Below are 14981 nucleotides of genomic sequence, written 5' to 3'. Positions count from 1 at the left end.
CATGTATGAATTAAAATGCGACCAGTGCTTTGGAAATCTGGCTCTTGTCTTTGTATATTGCCAAGGTGCAGAAAGTTCTTGTGACGCTGGACCTCACCGACCTTCAGGACATCCGCGCTGATGCTCTGAGTGGGGGACAAAAAAGAAAACTGTCTCTTGGAATTGCAATTTTAGGGAATCCCCAGGTAGGGACTGGTCATATTTACACACACACAACGCGTGATGCTTTAGCACGTAGCTTTGCATCTTGATTTGGCATGCAGACATTCGTACTTTTCCCCTGGCACTCCAAGTCTGCTGACCTGCTAATTCACTTGGCTGCTGGAAGGATCAAGGAATCTAGGTCAATAAGAATCGTATTTTAAATGAAAAGGGTAATAATATTGTAACAAGAGAAAGAGCAATTCATATGGCTGATATTTGAGGATGCATTTTATTCTTAGAGTGAGATCATCAGAAGCATGAAATTAAATGATGTAAACATGGAAACGCCCATTTGGAGTCACGGAGGTCTGGTCTTGTTCACTTTCGCAGGTGTTGCTTTTAGATGAGCCGACAGCTGGGTTGGATCCCTGCTCCAGGCACCATGTGTGGAGCCTTCTGAAGGAACGCCAGGCTGGGCGCGTGACGCTCTTCACGACCCAGTCCATGGAGGAGGCCGACGCTCATGCTGGTGAGCCCAGGTCTTCACACTGGGGTTGACTGCGGTTTGAAAACGAGGGTTTTCTGTTGTAGAGCCCACGTATGGGTCCTGTCGCAATGCAGCCTGTGCTCGCTGGACACGTTTTGTCTGATAGCAACCACTCGACCTGGGCTGAGCAAAGGCTAAATCTGGATTGACATGCCTTTCCAAGACCTCACTTGTGCTCTGCTTCAGGATGAAGCAATTGCAGAGTATCTGGATGTACCACTAGCAGCACCCACACGAATGGGTGATACTGTTTGAATTCATATCTTTCTTATTTCTGCTTTGCTCCTGGGCTGCATAGGAAATTTTCCACAAGCCTGTAAGCATAGATAATTAAAAGATTAACCTTGGTGCTTAGGAGAAAGGCAGCAGTTGAAAAGGAAAAAAAACCTTCAGCACTGGCCTGGTTTTACTCCTCTCAACTTCATTATAAAAATGTTTGTTGAGCTCAGAAGGAGCAGAGCGAGGTCAGTCTGCTGCACTCTTGTAAATCCCCCCTAAATCCTTTCTATTCATACCGTCTTAGATCGGAAAGCTTTTCTCTCAAATGGGAGTTTACAGTGTGTTGGCTCATCTCTGTACTTGAAGAGAAAATGGGGAACTGGCTATCACTTAAGGTAAATCCTTTTCTTTTTGGTCATCGCTCTTTTTATGAAAAGCTTCCTGTTGATGTGTTTTCTTGTAGAGTTTGTCTCTCTATAGGGTTTTTATATACAGTAATGGAAATCTTGACAAGTCATTTTAGAAGAGTTTTGGGGACCTTGCTTTGGATAGCAAGCTGCTTTTCTTTGGAACCCAATCCTGAAAGCTCTGCGCATGTAGCTAACACAACTTTGCAACCTCCTTCACAGATAGAAGGGGACCAGAGTAAGATGAACTGCAGTTACCACATGCTCTGTGGTGCCAGAGTGATGTACAATGGCTTTAATGTAAAGTTGTTTTTCTTTGGATTTTAATTTCTGTGTTCTTGGTTTAGTAGTACTGGCCAGGATCATTGTTCTTAACCTCAACTATTTCTCGCCTGCATGGCAGAACCAGGGGTACTGCAGACACCCATAAAAATTCCTACTGAAATGCTGCCCGGTTTTGGAGGTTTCCCTATGGCTTGAAGAATCACTGCTGGTTTTGTATTTTAAATGGATGATGCATTTTTGTTCTCATTTAATATTAGAGCAGTTGCTTTCTAACGCAAACAGGGTGCGCATAAATGACCTGTGTGACCCTGAGCTTACATCATCCCTGGTCAGACAGTACATCCCCGACGCCGTGCTCAGAGGACAGAAGGGGGGTGAGCTGTGCTATACGCTACCTCTGGAAAACACTGACAGCTTCCCAGGTAAGAAAAGCCTGTCGCTGCACCAGGGTTGTAAAGGGAAATCAAGTGGTGGGAAAAGCAGAAAGCAAAGCTGGTGTGAAGAGAACAGCTATATTGCCTTGTCCATACTGCGTGGGGTGAAGGAGGCCAAGAGCTGCTTAAACATCAGCCTTCAAGAAAGCCTCTAACGGACCTGCTAATATCAATACTGCAGAAGAACAAAAGAAAATCCACCAACTACTCTACAAACTAAAATCCATGGAGTGTCCTCTGGTTTCAGGATGAGATTTCTCCCACCAGGAAGACCCATAGTAATTTTTCTACTTACCTCTAAGGGGCACAATAATTTTTCTGTGGCTTTTAAGTTATGGAAATTTAACAATGTGAATGCTAGAAAGTACAACGTTAATCATGCCAGTCTGAATTTTTGCTCAACACTAGCCTTGGTTGCTGGGCTGAGCCTGGTTGTTTCTATCGTACAGATCTGTTCAGCCATCTCGAGAGCAATCTTTTGCAGGGGGTTGTTAATTATGAGGTTAGCAGGACAACCCTGGAAGATGTTTTCCTGAAGCTGGAGGGTGAGGAAGCCATTGGTCAAGAAGGTAAAACATTGACTTCCATTTGCAAGTGTGGCACAATTAAGGTTCCATATATATATATATGTTTTAATTGAATATCTAATGAGTTTCTGTTAAATGTGAATTTTGGTAGGTTTTGGTAGGTCAAGAGTTGCAGTTGTATTCAGCTTTTATCCTTTAATGAAGGATACCTTCTTGAAGAAGTCTAGATGATTCAGTCTCAACTTCCCACAGGCTTTTAAGCACAAGTTACATCTCATGTTGGAAGGTCATTTGCTTTTGAAGGATAAACTGCCCAGACCAGGGGGTGGGAAGAGATAAACTAGCCAGAAGGCATTTCACAAGGCCAGTGAAGATGTTGGATGTGTTGCCATATGAGCCCAGGTTCAGCCAGTCTGAATTCACCGATATAAATTTTGTCCTGGGTAAATTATGGCCCCTCTTCTCTGCCCTTATTTCTTTTCTGGCTAAAAATGAAAATGTTCCTTTACTCAGAACAGAAGATCCTTGTTGGTTGATTGTGATTAAAATATGTCCTTTGTGGATAATGGTATTTCTCGTGGTGAACATGCAGAAGACGGCGATCTCGAGGAGAAGGACCAAAGCCTCCTGGTGTTTTCCGACCAGGGGAGCGCGGCAGTGAGTGGGATGGCGCTCTGGAGGCAGCAAGTGTGTGCCGTGATGAGAGTTCGCTTCTTAAAACTGAAGCATGAAGGAAAGTTGCTCGGGTCCATGTAAGTACGGGAGCTCTCACCTACTCCGCAGCCCTCGCGCTGTCTTGGTGTTTTCCAAAGGATTTGATCGTTCCCTTGAGTGACTGAGGGAAGGCTTAAATACCGGTGGAGATGTTTGGAAGCTAAGAATTAGGTGGAAAATGTCTAAAAGCTACAGTAATGAGGATGGTTAGAATTTACGGGTAGGGCTGTGAATTGCTTAAGTCTTAAATTTCCCCTTGTCTTTCTCAACCTAAATCACACAATTAGATAAAGGTGGAGTTCCCCTGGACCCACTTATGGTCTGTTTCTCCATCTAGATTGATGTTCTTTGGAATATTTATCCTTCCAATTCTTATGATTTTAATTGGATTTCAACTGTGGAACAGCTCCGGCAACTGGGAAATCGTGGCTAGCTCATATTTTTTTCCCACCGAAGAGAAAATTAAAAATAAGTCGACAAATCTTCTCATCTTCAATGACACAGGTGAAGAAGGACATGTGATGTTCATTCACTTTCTGCACCACTCTGAGTCCTCTTAGAGTTGATAGACCAACCTTGCCTGGCTCTTGTATGTTCCTTTATATATCTGTGGCTTTGGGAAGTGTTTTCTTTTGAGCAAAAGCAAATCCAATTTTAGTGGTGATAACAGAGTAGCTGTTATTTAAAAGAATAATGAACCAGGAAAATTTCTTTTTTAAAAAAGCAATAAACTAAGTGTGGAAACATATAGTGTGTTTAATCACTTTTAATTAGAAAAAAATACAGAAAACATAAGTTTGCTTAGATTCTGAATGATTTTTTTAAAATAAACCTCTGCTTTGCAAGTTCAAAGTTGTCTATAAGAAACAGCTTATATTTAAAGAAAAAAATTATTCTAATTTCTGTTCTTGACCTGATTTCAGGATTAGAAATTGAAAATTTCATTTCTGCTTTGAAGGCTCAAAACATAACACCAGAAATAACTCTTGAGAAAAACATCACAAGCATTCCTCTACATAATGGAGCTATAAAAATATCCCTGGAAGGCAAGGTAAGTGATATTTTTTTTTCTTCTTTCATCCTGTATGTCAACAGGATTTTCTGAAATATGTTTAAATAAGGCGCAGCAAAATACACACACCAGCTAAAGGAAGAATATTTGTTTGACATATTTTAAATAATATCAGTAGACCTGTCTGTGGGAAACCAGGATATTTGGTTCTTTCCACTGCATGCTTCTTTACAGTGATCTTTCGAGAAAAGCTTTAATGCAAGTCTTTCGTGCTTTTCTCCAGAAATTGTTGTCTTTATCGATCACTGCACTCGTGGTACCTGTTAGCACACTTCCAGGCCCCCGTGGTCCCACCGATAAAACTGTCTGACTGCCTTTGTCATTGCTTTTCTCTAAACCCCCCACTGCTCTCGGCTCCTCCTCGCGCCTTTCACGGGCACGAAGGTAACGTCTTCTGCTCTTATGTCTTCAGAGCTACCGATTCACGGTCATGTGCAGTGCAGAACCCATCAACTGCTTCCCCATGCTTGTGAATATCCTCAGCAACACCTTCCTACGGCTCTTCAATTCCACTGCACGCATCCGCATCTGGAGTGAGCCCTTTTACAGCGTGAGTCTCCTGCCTTTCTTGGTGATAACTGAAATAACCATGCTGAAGTGATAAAGACTGGATGGGGTGGAAACCTGGTTGGATGAGCAACCCCCAAGGGCTGGGGTCAGTGGTCCAAGTGCTGGCCAGTTCCTGGAGGGATTGCTCAGCAGTCAGTGCTGGGGCTGTTTAATGAGAATGTCTGCAGTGTTCAAGAGCTCTATAGGGTTTAGTGCCGTAAGACATTTAAGCTTGTGCTATGTGGCAATATGGTAGGAATACAACAGTAATACCTGCAAACCCCATCTTCCTTCAGCATCTGTTTGGCAAGAATCAGCATCAAAAAATTGGTCTCCATCCTCTACAATTTAGAGTAATTCCAATACTTTTTCACAACTTTTAAGATGCTAAGTGGTGGGTTTTTTTTTTATTGCCTTGCTTTGTGCTCTCAAACACAGATGACTTGCCATTAGTGTTATTGCTCACTTGTGTGTTTAACCATCCTATGAGCGTTGAGCTAGCCAGATTTTCTCTGGGCAGCTGTTGGTCATTGATGACTTCTGAATTTCTCTTCCGCAGACACAAAGCCCAGAAATAAAGATCGATTTTTTTTTCATCTGTCTCAGCTACATGATGATTTTGGCTGCTGGTTTGCCACCTCATTTTGCAGCGAGCAGCATGGAGGATTACAAGGTAGAAAGCATGCACTGAAAGTGGTCTTACACAAGAAGTGAATGCAAATGCGATGTCTCTGGATAGCAGTTTGTGTGCCAGTGGGCTGGCCAGCATTTCTAGTTCGGATGCTGGAAGAAACACAGCCACACGAGTATGTTGTACCAAAACGGGTTACCCTCCGTATCAGGGAATCGGCTTGGGCTCAGAACAATTTGGGTGTTCATAAAGATTTTGGGGTCAGAAGGATTTTTTTTTCCTCTTTAGGAATGATGTGTTTTTAAACCACAGTAAAACTAAGAAAGAATTGAAAGTGCTTGGAAGAGAGAGGAAGGCTCAGCCAGGGAAGGGAGGAGCCAGGGTAATAGAGAAGGAGGAGGAGGAGGATCAGAAATGATGTTTTGGGCTCTGCTGTATCACTTCCCTTTTCCCATTTGCTTTCGCAGCTCCAGGCTCATGCCCAGCTGCGGCTGGCGGGGCTCTTCCCCTCGGCATACTGGTGTGGGCAGGCGCTGGTGGACGTGCCACTTTTCTGGACCCTGGTGTGCCTCATGTTTGGGGTAGTGCTACTCTTCAGCCGTATCTGCCCCTTGCAGGCCAGCACCGTGCTGCCCCTGGTGAGCTCTTTGCCTGCGGGGAAGTGGGCAGACACAAATCCCCCTCCCTCATCTTGCAGTGAGTTTGTACATTAAATATTTTAATTGAAATGGGCTGCTGTAGGCAGGTTTTCATATACCCACACCCATCTCCTAGTCACTGACATCAGTTTCTCTCTAGATCATTTGCGTCATTGGTTACGGAGTATCTCTTGTCCTTCTCATCTATTTAATTGCCTTTAAATTTCGCACGGGACGAAGCAATCGTTACATTTGGTCTTTCATCTTCATTCTGGTAAGTGAAGTGAATCTTCACTCTAAGCTGTTTGATTTACACATCTTGCCGCTTGAGCTTTCATTTCAACTATACTGATATTCAGCAGAGTAACTCAAGTCAGTGACAAATAGCCTATTTTTAGCAACAATACATTTATATTGGAAATACTTTTTCTGCTTCATTCCAGGTGAATATCACTCTCTATATGCTCAGTGACCAACATGAGGCACTTTACTTCACCTTCTCTTCTTTGATTCCTGTGTTTCCACTGCTGGGCTGGTTGATCTTCTCTACACCGGTAAGTAAACATGCTGTACTAAATTCAGTAATGGTCCTAATGGTGCAAACTGGAAAAGCAAGAGGCATTTTCCAAATTCCCCGTCTCAAAGTGCCAACCAACACAAAGAATGAGCAAATACAACAGCAGAAGAAAAGGTCCAGACTGGGGAGTGAGAGAAGGGACCAAGGTTCTGGAGCGTGTCCAAAGAGCAACGAAGCTGGTGAAGGGTCTAGAGCACAAGTCTTACGAGGAGCGGCTGAGGGGGCTGGGGGGGTTTAGCCTGGAGAAAAGCAGGCTGAGGGGAGCCCTTCTCGCTCTCTGCAGCTGCCTGAGAGGGGCTGGACTGAGGGGGGGGTTGGTCTCTTTTCCCAAGTAACAAGTGATAGGACAAGAGGAAATGGCCTCAAGCTGTGCCAGGGGAAGCTTAGATTGGATATTAGGAAAAATTCTTTCACTGGAAGTGTTATCAGATATTGGAACAGGCTGCCCAGGGAAGTGGTTGAGTCACCGTCCCTCGGGATATTTAAAAGACCTATAGGTGTGGCACTTAGGCACATGGTTTAGCGGTAGGTTTGGCAGAGTTAGGTTTACAGTTGGAGTCAATGCTCTTAAAGGTCCTTTCCAACCTAAATTATTCTGTGATTCTAAGATTTGACCTGTTACTTCTTTGTTTGATTGGGATATTTTTGGTTTGTTTCGTTACAAAAAGCTGCTACAATGACTATTTTGGCAGCCAGGGTAGCATGGGAGGAGAAGGTGGTAGAGTGGGAAGACCTGCAGGGAAGAAGTGAGCCGCAGCTCTTTGAGGCAGTATGAACCCAAAAAAAAGTACAGATCAAAGCTCCTTAATCCCACCCTGCAGCAAAGCTAAGCGTCCCTACACCCCGCACTTGCTCTGACCCTGCACTGGGGCACACCGTGCTAAGGAATTTTTCTAACTGATTGATATTTTTTTCTTGTAGCGCTTCTCACTGTTTTACAATATTGGTCTTCTCGAGTCATGGAATCACATCTTCGTAGCTGTCTTTGCAGTAAGGAACAATTTCATGATGGTTGTTTTGGAAAGGGTGACTGTTCTAATGTGATGGACTGGCGCTGGGCTTGTATAACTCTCCCCATAGATAAAGCGTGGGTTACACGGTCAAAGTTTCACATTAAATGTTGGCAGGGGCGGTACATCCAAGCAATCACAGGCTTGTGACTCATGCAGCCCCTGGATGCTGTACCATATGTGGGAAAATGGGGGGGGGCGGGATTTAAGTGTGTAAGGCAGAGACATTATTATTCAACTAATCAGCCTAATGCTGCTTCTACAAAGGAAAGGTGTGCTCCCTGGTCCTGTAGGAAGTCTGTTGGGGTGAAGATTATCTGAGCTAAAACTGTGGTACGAAGTCAAGGTTTCTGCTAATGATCTGCATATGAAATGGAAATGTATGCGAAGCATCAGTTTAGCTTCTTCCCCTTTTGAACCTTTTCAATAGCTGAAGTAAATTACATGGGTCCCCGTCTCCCCTTATAATTAAAATCAATCAAGTGTGTTGTTACCTCGTCTCCATACAAACCTAATTCATTATTGCTTTTCAGCCCTACATCCATTGTGTGATTTTTGCTTTTCTCCTGCGCTGTCTGGAGATGAGATATGGAGAGGCAGTTACGAGACTTGATCCCGTCTTCAGGTGCGTCCCAGGCAGCCGGGTGCCGGGGTGCCTTGTGAGCCACGGTTATCCCGGTCTGCAGGGTGGGCTCAGTGCTGCACAGCCGGGCAGGGCCCTCCTGGCTCACTCCTGGCAGCAGGAGTGAACTCAAAAACATTTTGCAAAATGTGGATAAAGCTCATATTTTTAGTTTTAACCAGTTTATCTGGAGGGGAGGAAATTGAGAATGAAGGGAGGGAATTTTTTTATTCCTTTGGGTCATTACAGTTTCCGACTTTACTTACTGGAGTTTCCCTAATTGTGTCTGGAGGCAAATTCCCACCCAGTGTGTTGCAATAGGTCAGTTGAACTACAACGTCCTAGAGAAAACAAAAAATGTGATTTTCGCATTGTATAAATCAAGCTTCACAGCTGAGGTTTCAGGACATTTCACTGCAGCTGGCTCAATTAATAGTTATGAATTTAAATCCAATGTTTTAACTCCTTTTCAAATGTGTCAGTATTGCTGACTGCTGGTAAGTCTCTGCAGGATGAAGACTTACCCTAAAGCTTCATCAGGATGGGGTCTTCTGCTACCTGCTCTCTGCTCAGCTGCTGCCAACAGCATGCGACTGACCACCCAAGTCATGTGGGAGAAGTTTTGTAAAAAATATTAAATTGTCAAACACTAACAAACGTCGCTCAGTTAGGAGTTAGATGCCCAAATAGATTGAAAACCTGCCCCATGTATTTTAATTCTCCTTGAACAGATCATTGGCATGTGGCAAGCAGGGGACCAGTCCATACTTAGTGGTGAAAGAAAAGCTAAGGCTGGCCATTATTTTCTCATGCATGCCAGTGGGTTTTCTTTTTTCCCCCCCATGAATAAATATTTGAGCAAACTGTGTCTGTGGAACAGATCACAAAATCCAAATAAATTTTGCAGGGTGCTGCACTGGCGCTGCCCTGGGAACAAACTTATTAAACCAAGCCTTTTTGGAAGTGATTCCTGGTGACACCATCTCTCCTCCTCCACTCGCAGGATCCAGCAGAGGAGGCCAGTCGCCCGCCAGAACAGGGACCAGCCTGGGGAGGAGACCCCAGAAGTCCAGGCAGAGAGGGAGAGGGTGAGGACTGCGATGACCTCTGTGCAGCAGGAGGAGGTGAAACCAGCCTTCCAGCTTGTTTTATTTTTCATTCTCCATCTTCAGGTCTGTCTCTGCATTCGTAGCCCATGCACTTATTATCTGCTGATCTCCCGATGTCCAAGTGCACATCTCCCCATCCAGCCCACGCTCCCCCGGCAGCAAAGCGAGTTTAGCTGGCACTAAATTTTTATTCCAATTCTGGGTTTTTTTCCTTTTTTGTTTCTCCCTGTTGCTCTGTTTCCTGGATTTTTAATTTAGAAATTTTCTCTGTAAAGAGTCATACTTAATGGTAAGAACAGATGAGCTGTCTCATGGGACAACAGGAGAGTTTTTATTTCCCACGTCATCTCTCCACAGGAATTGGTTATCATTGTCAACGGTTTGCGCAAGGAGTATGAAGACAAGAAAGCCCGTTCCATCTTTAAGAAAAAGAAGAAAGTTGCTGTCAAAAACCTCTCTTTTAGTGTTAAAAAAGGTTCGAGTATTTTGCTGCACCCCCTATAAATGACAGAAATCTAACGTGAAGGCCATATTTGGAGGCCATATATTTGTTAGAACTTCCTTGTGTGCAACCAGACCCAACACACCTGTGCTTCTGCATTTAATGGGATAAGTTAATGAACAACCCTTTCTCCTACTGTACTTTTAGATATTGCCTAGCACACAGGGAACATCATCTTCCTTTGTAAACTGTATACAATGTATAAAATTTGCAATATTAAAAACAATTGTTATTAACAGTTCTTGCATATTTGTTCCAGGGGAAGTGTTAGGTCTGTTAGGACCCAACGGAGCTGGAAAAAGCACAACTATAAACATGATTTCTGGAGACCTAACAGTGACTGCTGGGGAGGTAGGTGATTCCTTTGGAGCATTTGGGCGTTGATCTTGATGCCTTTATAAATGAAGGATGTGATAAGGCAAGCTGGCAATGCAGCCCTTAAGTCAGGGAATTTATGTGCATGCAACCCTGGATATTTCTAGAAGTAAGAAGAAAGTGTTGATTTACCCAAAGTACATTCTAGTGTCCATCAAAATCAATGTTTCAGATTTAATGGTTTGAGCTACAAAAATTCTGCGGTGTGCATTTGAATCCCATCACGAAATTTCACAAGCCTTGTACGAAATATTGACATATTTTTTAAAAAGCCACTCTTCATAAACAGCGTTGCAAAACCAGGAAATTGAAAACGAATGTGAACAGGGTTGGGCTAGTAACAAGCCATCACTTAATTATGTGCAGGACGATTAATGACATGTGTTGGGGGAGGGAAAATACCATTGCTGTTACAGATTTGGGACTGAACGTTTGAAATAGGGAAGTATTACTAGGAAAAGATAGTCTCATGGTGGTACTATTACCCAAAATTTTATGGTAGTAAATACTGTTTGGTTTTGTGAAAACGCTGTCCTGGATTCAGGCGAGCAGAAGCCGTGGTAGGTGGGGATGATCACTCCAGTGATGCTGGACCGCCTTTCCCCTGTGATAATGAGGCTCCTCACAACGCAGGAGAAAACATTACCGCGTTTCCAGGAGGTTCCTTGGTTCACCCCAGAGTAAGACGCTACAACCACGGAGGCGTGTGTGTTTGTGCAGGTGCTGCTGAGGGGCCGGGACGCAGCCGCCCCCTCCCCGGGGCAGGGCGGCCTGGGGCGCCTGGGCTGCTGCCCGCAGCGGGACCCGCTCTGGCCAGACCTCACGGTGCGCCAGCATCTGGAGGTGTACGCTGCCGTGAGAGGCGTGAGGGAAGAAGATGCACCCGCTATCGTCAGCCGGTACAAAGCCCAGTGATTTTAGCTTTCGGTTCTTCCTCTCTCCAGAGGTGTAGGGCAGGGAATGGTTTTCCTGCTAACAAACCTGGCTAGTGCGAAGAAGAGACAGCACCTTCAGTGCGTCTTTACTTTGGAGAAGCAGGATCTCCTGATGAGATCTGCTACTTTATACTGTTCTCAATCCCTTGTGTATGAAGATTTTCACCCTAGTTTATCTGGAAAACTTCAGAAAACATTGAAACTTGCTCCACTGCATGGCTAGTTTCGTTAGTAACTCGCTTCTCTCGTTAGCTGTGCTTACTGTCTTGAGTTTCTGCAAAAAGTCCTTAGTTTACCATCTGAGTTCAGAATAAAAATCACCAAGTAACCCAAAGTGATGCATATCGGCCAAAAAAGTATGTTAGTCTCTAGTTCCTCAGCACCCCGACCGCTGTGTTAGCAGGGGTGGTCATTTCAGCATTTTTCCTTTCCATTCCCCACAGCATAGCAAAGGCCTTGGATCTCCAGAAGCATTTAAAAACCCGAGCGAGGAGGTTAGCTGCTGGAGAAGCCAGAAAGGTATGTGTTAGATGTGTTTGCCACTCGAGCAAATCCTGCTCTTCCTTCCGTGAACTCGGTGCACAGAAAACCTTTGTTCAGGCTCAGGGATGTCTTGGATTCCATGTCCTGGTGTCAGTGGGAGCAGAACATAGTCCTTGATGTTGCAAAAGTTTTAATTTTTTGTTTCACAAAGTAGAAGTTTTCTTCTTGGAGTGAAGCCTAAAATTTTAGTTGAATAAAAAATTCTGGAAATTCGGTGGGCTCATTTAAAGATCCTACGCTTTCGAACAAAGCAGCATAGAGAGCAGAGTGGGTTCCTGACATGATTTGTTTTCATCTATAGCTTTTGAATCCAGCCCGGTAGGCTCCTCCCTCTCCTCTTTCCCCATTCTCCCACATTTTGTGTTTAATAAACACTAACAGCAGGTTGGATTTAAAGGGTCTCTTTATGCCCCATCTCATGTATCTGTGAGTAAATGGGATGGAAAACCATTTTCAGATCCTTGGCAGGCTTGGGAGTTTTGGGGAGAGCTGATTTTTGGAGATTAAAATGTTAATTAAGAACACTTCAGGTGGGTTGTTTGTTTTTTCTTTTAATCCTTGTTCCTCCTGCTTTTTGGAATCAAGTCAGGGAAAAGCAGACCTGACCTGAGCTCAGTGCCTTTCCCATTTCAGGTGTGTTTTGCACTGAGCGTCCTGGGAGATCCGACGGTAATGCTTTGGGATGAGCCATCAGTGGGCATGGACCTGACAGGGCAGCGCCGTATGTGGTGAGCAGCCTGGTTTTAGCAGAACTGAGAAGTGTGTAACAGACTTAAGAGGGGAGGTCTTACCTTCACAATCGTAGTAACCGTTGGGCAAGCAAAGAGGTTGTGCCTCCGTGTCAGAGTACACCTGTATCTTCCCTTTTTCCTAATGCAGAGGGGATCGGGTGCCGCTTGCTAAACTCCTTACTCAGCAGGCGGTAAATCCTTGCTAACCATCAGATTTAATCTTAATGGCAGTGCACCCAAAAAATCTGAGCCGGCTCCGCTGAGCCCATGCGTTTGGTACAAAAGACGAAATTTCCTGTTTTCCTCAGAGCATGAGAAAAAAAGTATAGGTAGTTCGTTCTTTTCATCGCTCAGCCCTCGTGCTTGCTCTAGCTTTTCATCAACAGTTTATGCTGAAAGTGTAAAATCTGGAGGGATGCTGACATGACAAATTGCAACATAGCATTGCCATCCACGTGCCATCTTTAAGCAGTCTAACTGAAGTCTTTTGAAGTCATCCACTTTTTTTATAATTTTATCGTTTCATTTGTTTTTTGGGAAGGAGACATAAACCAGGAGATTTCCTTTGGCTATTTCTGGGAAGTAACGGCCATCCCTCTCTTCCCAGGAAAGTGATCCAGGCCGCCGTGAAAGGCAAGGAGCGGGCAGCCATCCTCAGCACGCAGTACCTGGAGGAGGCAGCGGCGATGTGCGACCGGGTGGCCATCCTGGTGTCGGGGCAGCTACGGTGGGCACCAGGGTTGCGTCGCTCACCAGGATGCCACCTGATTTTTAGTCTGTTTTTTTTTTTTTGTTTTGCTCTTGTTTGTTTATTAGAAGAAAAAACAGATAATGTTAGTTTCGTTTGTCCCAAGTGTGTAACAAACATAGTTCTGCGAGGAGGTAGCTTGTTTCAGCAGCACAGTATAAACAGATGATGAATAAGAGGACATACACCTGCTGCTCATGTCCAACGATTGCTTTATTTGCTGCTTGTGATGTTCTGAGCACTGTTTTCCGTCCTCTGCAGGTACATCGGTTCCCCTGAGGATCTGAAAAGTAAGTTTGGCACAAATTACCACCTGGAAGTCAAAATGACGGACGCGGGGCAAAGCGATGCTCTCCACGCTGAAATTCTGCGCCTCTTCCCGCACGCAGCTCGGCAAGAAAGGTCGCTACCCCCTACCCCGTGGGCTGCACGCCCAGCCCAGACTTGTGCTGGGATGCTCTGTTGCTCCTACTGACCTTGCTGAGTAGTTTCCTGGGAGTACAGTAACCCTACAAGCACCCCTAAACCTTGATGCTGAGTCACAAAATTATGGATTAATTTTTAAATTACTTTTTCAGGACTTCTTCTTTCCTCATCTACAACATACCAATGCAAGATGCACTACCTCTGTCCCAGTCTTTCTCCAAGTTAGAAGCAGGTAAAAGTAAAATATCAATCAAGTATGAAGATTGCTTTCAAGTGGCTTATATGGATTTGTTTATTAAGGATGCCTTTTCCATCCCTCTGCAGCTAAACAGAATTTCAGGCTCGAGGAGTACAGCTTATCGTTGCACACTTTGCAACAGGTATGTCGATGTAGAAGTTACGGGTTAGAAACTGCCTGTATAAAAAGAAGAAATAGCCTCAGACCAGCTTAAATACAATCCTTGGCAATAACGGGGGTGTTTCCGCTGCGGTGCGTGGCAGGTGTTTCTAGACCTCGCCCAGGACCTGGAGGAGCACGACCTGGATGCAGCGTCCAATGGGGCTGTGGAAAGGAGACCACTTCACCCCTGAGCCCTTGGAACCACAAAGGAAAATATTCAGCGTATTTCATTGGTGTTACTGATCTCTGTGATTGGATGCAGCCCTAGGACTTAGTTGCCTGTGTCACATCACATACAGCCGTGTAGGTTTTCTGCCTCACAAAGAAAAAAAGAATTATTATTTTGATAAATAAAGCCTTTTTACACCTGCCATTCATCTGTACCCCTGCTCAGACTGACTCATGGAGATTTGCTGTGCTGAGGAATAACGCTGCTGGGATGAATTGCTGGTCCCCAGGCAGCAAGGCAGGCACCGCAGCTGCGCGCGGGGGGCTCAGGTGTCGGCGAGAATCATGTGCAAACTCAGAGGTGGCTCCGAAACCCTGTCATCCATGGCAGGAGGACACCAGAGCTTTGGCTCGCTCAGCCCTGAGAAGCATCCTTCGGCTGGTGTCACGCAGATAACGAGGGTGGTGCTTTCTGGCCGAGGGGCGCGGGGCTGTGTTTTGACCCAAAAACCAGTTGTTGCTGTGTGTTCCAGCTCAGCCGCCTTGTCCCACCTCTGGTCACCACCACTGGGGATGCAGAGAGAGGAAAGGACTTGGTGATCCCTGGAAAAGTTTAATGAAAACTGGCATCTCTTAGATCACCATCTTCCAAAAATATAATTATTATC

The 14981-nt window shown here is 44.8% G+C and overlaps 1 protein-coding gene across 1 annotated transcript in view; it reads left to right on the top strand.

Moving 5' to 3' along the window:
- The window catches only part of LOC104045444 (ATP-binding cassette sub-family A member 9), a 28021-nt gene extending 13505 nt beyond the window's left edge, over window positions 1-14516 (top strand). Inside the window, exons 15-40 of the mRNA XM_064467522.1 lie at window positions 66-185; window positions 535-673; window positions 1215-1305; window positions 1885-2024; window positions 2486-2605; window positions 3156-3315; window positions 3615-3781; window positions 4201-4328; window positions 4762-4899; window positions 5458-5571; window positions 5997-6167; window positions 6328-6441; window positions 6611-6721; window positions 7666-7734; window positions 8288-8379; window positions 9380-9500; window positions 9843-9960; window positions 10247-10338; window positions 11083-11261; window positions 11741-11816; window positions 12474-12568; window positions 13179-13298; window positions 13581-13721; window positions 13898-13977; window positions 14070-14125; window positions 14247-14516. Of these exons, the coding sequence (XP_064323592.1) occupies window positions 66-185; window positions 535-673; window positions 1215-1305; window positions 1885-2024; window positions 2486-2605; window positions 3156-3315; window positions 3615-3781; window positions 4201-4328; window positions 4762-4899; window positions 5458-5571; window positions 5997-6167; window positions 6328-6441; window positions 6611-6721; window positions 7666-7734; window positions 8288-8379; window positions 9380-9500; window positions 9843-9960; window positions 10247-10338; window positions 11083-11261; window positions 11741-11816; window positions 12474-12568; window positions 13179-13298; window positions 13581-13721; window positions 13898-13977; window positions 14070-14125; window positions 14247-14336 (3042 nt within the window). The 3' untranslated portion in view covers window positions 14337-14516. The remainder of the gene's footprint in view (window positions 1-65; window positions 186-534; window positions 674-1214; window positions 1306-1884; window positions 2025-2485; window positions 2606-3155; window positions 3316-3614; window positions 3782-4200; window positions 4329-4761; window positions 4900-5457; window positions 5572-5996; window positions 6168-6327; window positions 6442-6610; window positions 6722-7665; window positions 7735-8287; window positions 8380-9379; window positions 9501-9842; window positions 9961-10246; window positions 10339-11082; window positions 11262-11740; window positions 11817-12473; window positions 12569-13178; window positions 13299-13580; window positions 13722-13897; window positions 13978-14069; window positions 14126-14246) is intronic.
- The last annotated feature ends 465 nt before the right edge of the window (window positions 14517-14981 follow it).

This window comes from Phalacrocorax carbo, chromosome 16 (assembly GCF_963921805.1).
Source record: "Phalacrocorax carbo chromosome 16, bPhaCar2.1, whole genome shotgun sequence".
NCBI lineage: Eukaryota > Metazoa > Chordata > Aves > Suliformes > Phalacrocoracidae > Phalacrocorax > Phalacrocorax carbo.
The sequence above is the reverse complement of the archived record's forward strand: the minus strand, read 5'-3'. Positions and strand labels throughout refer to the sequence as shown.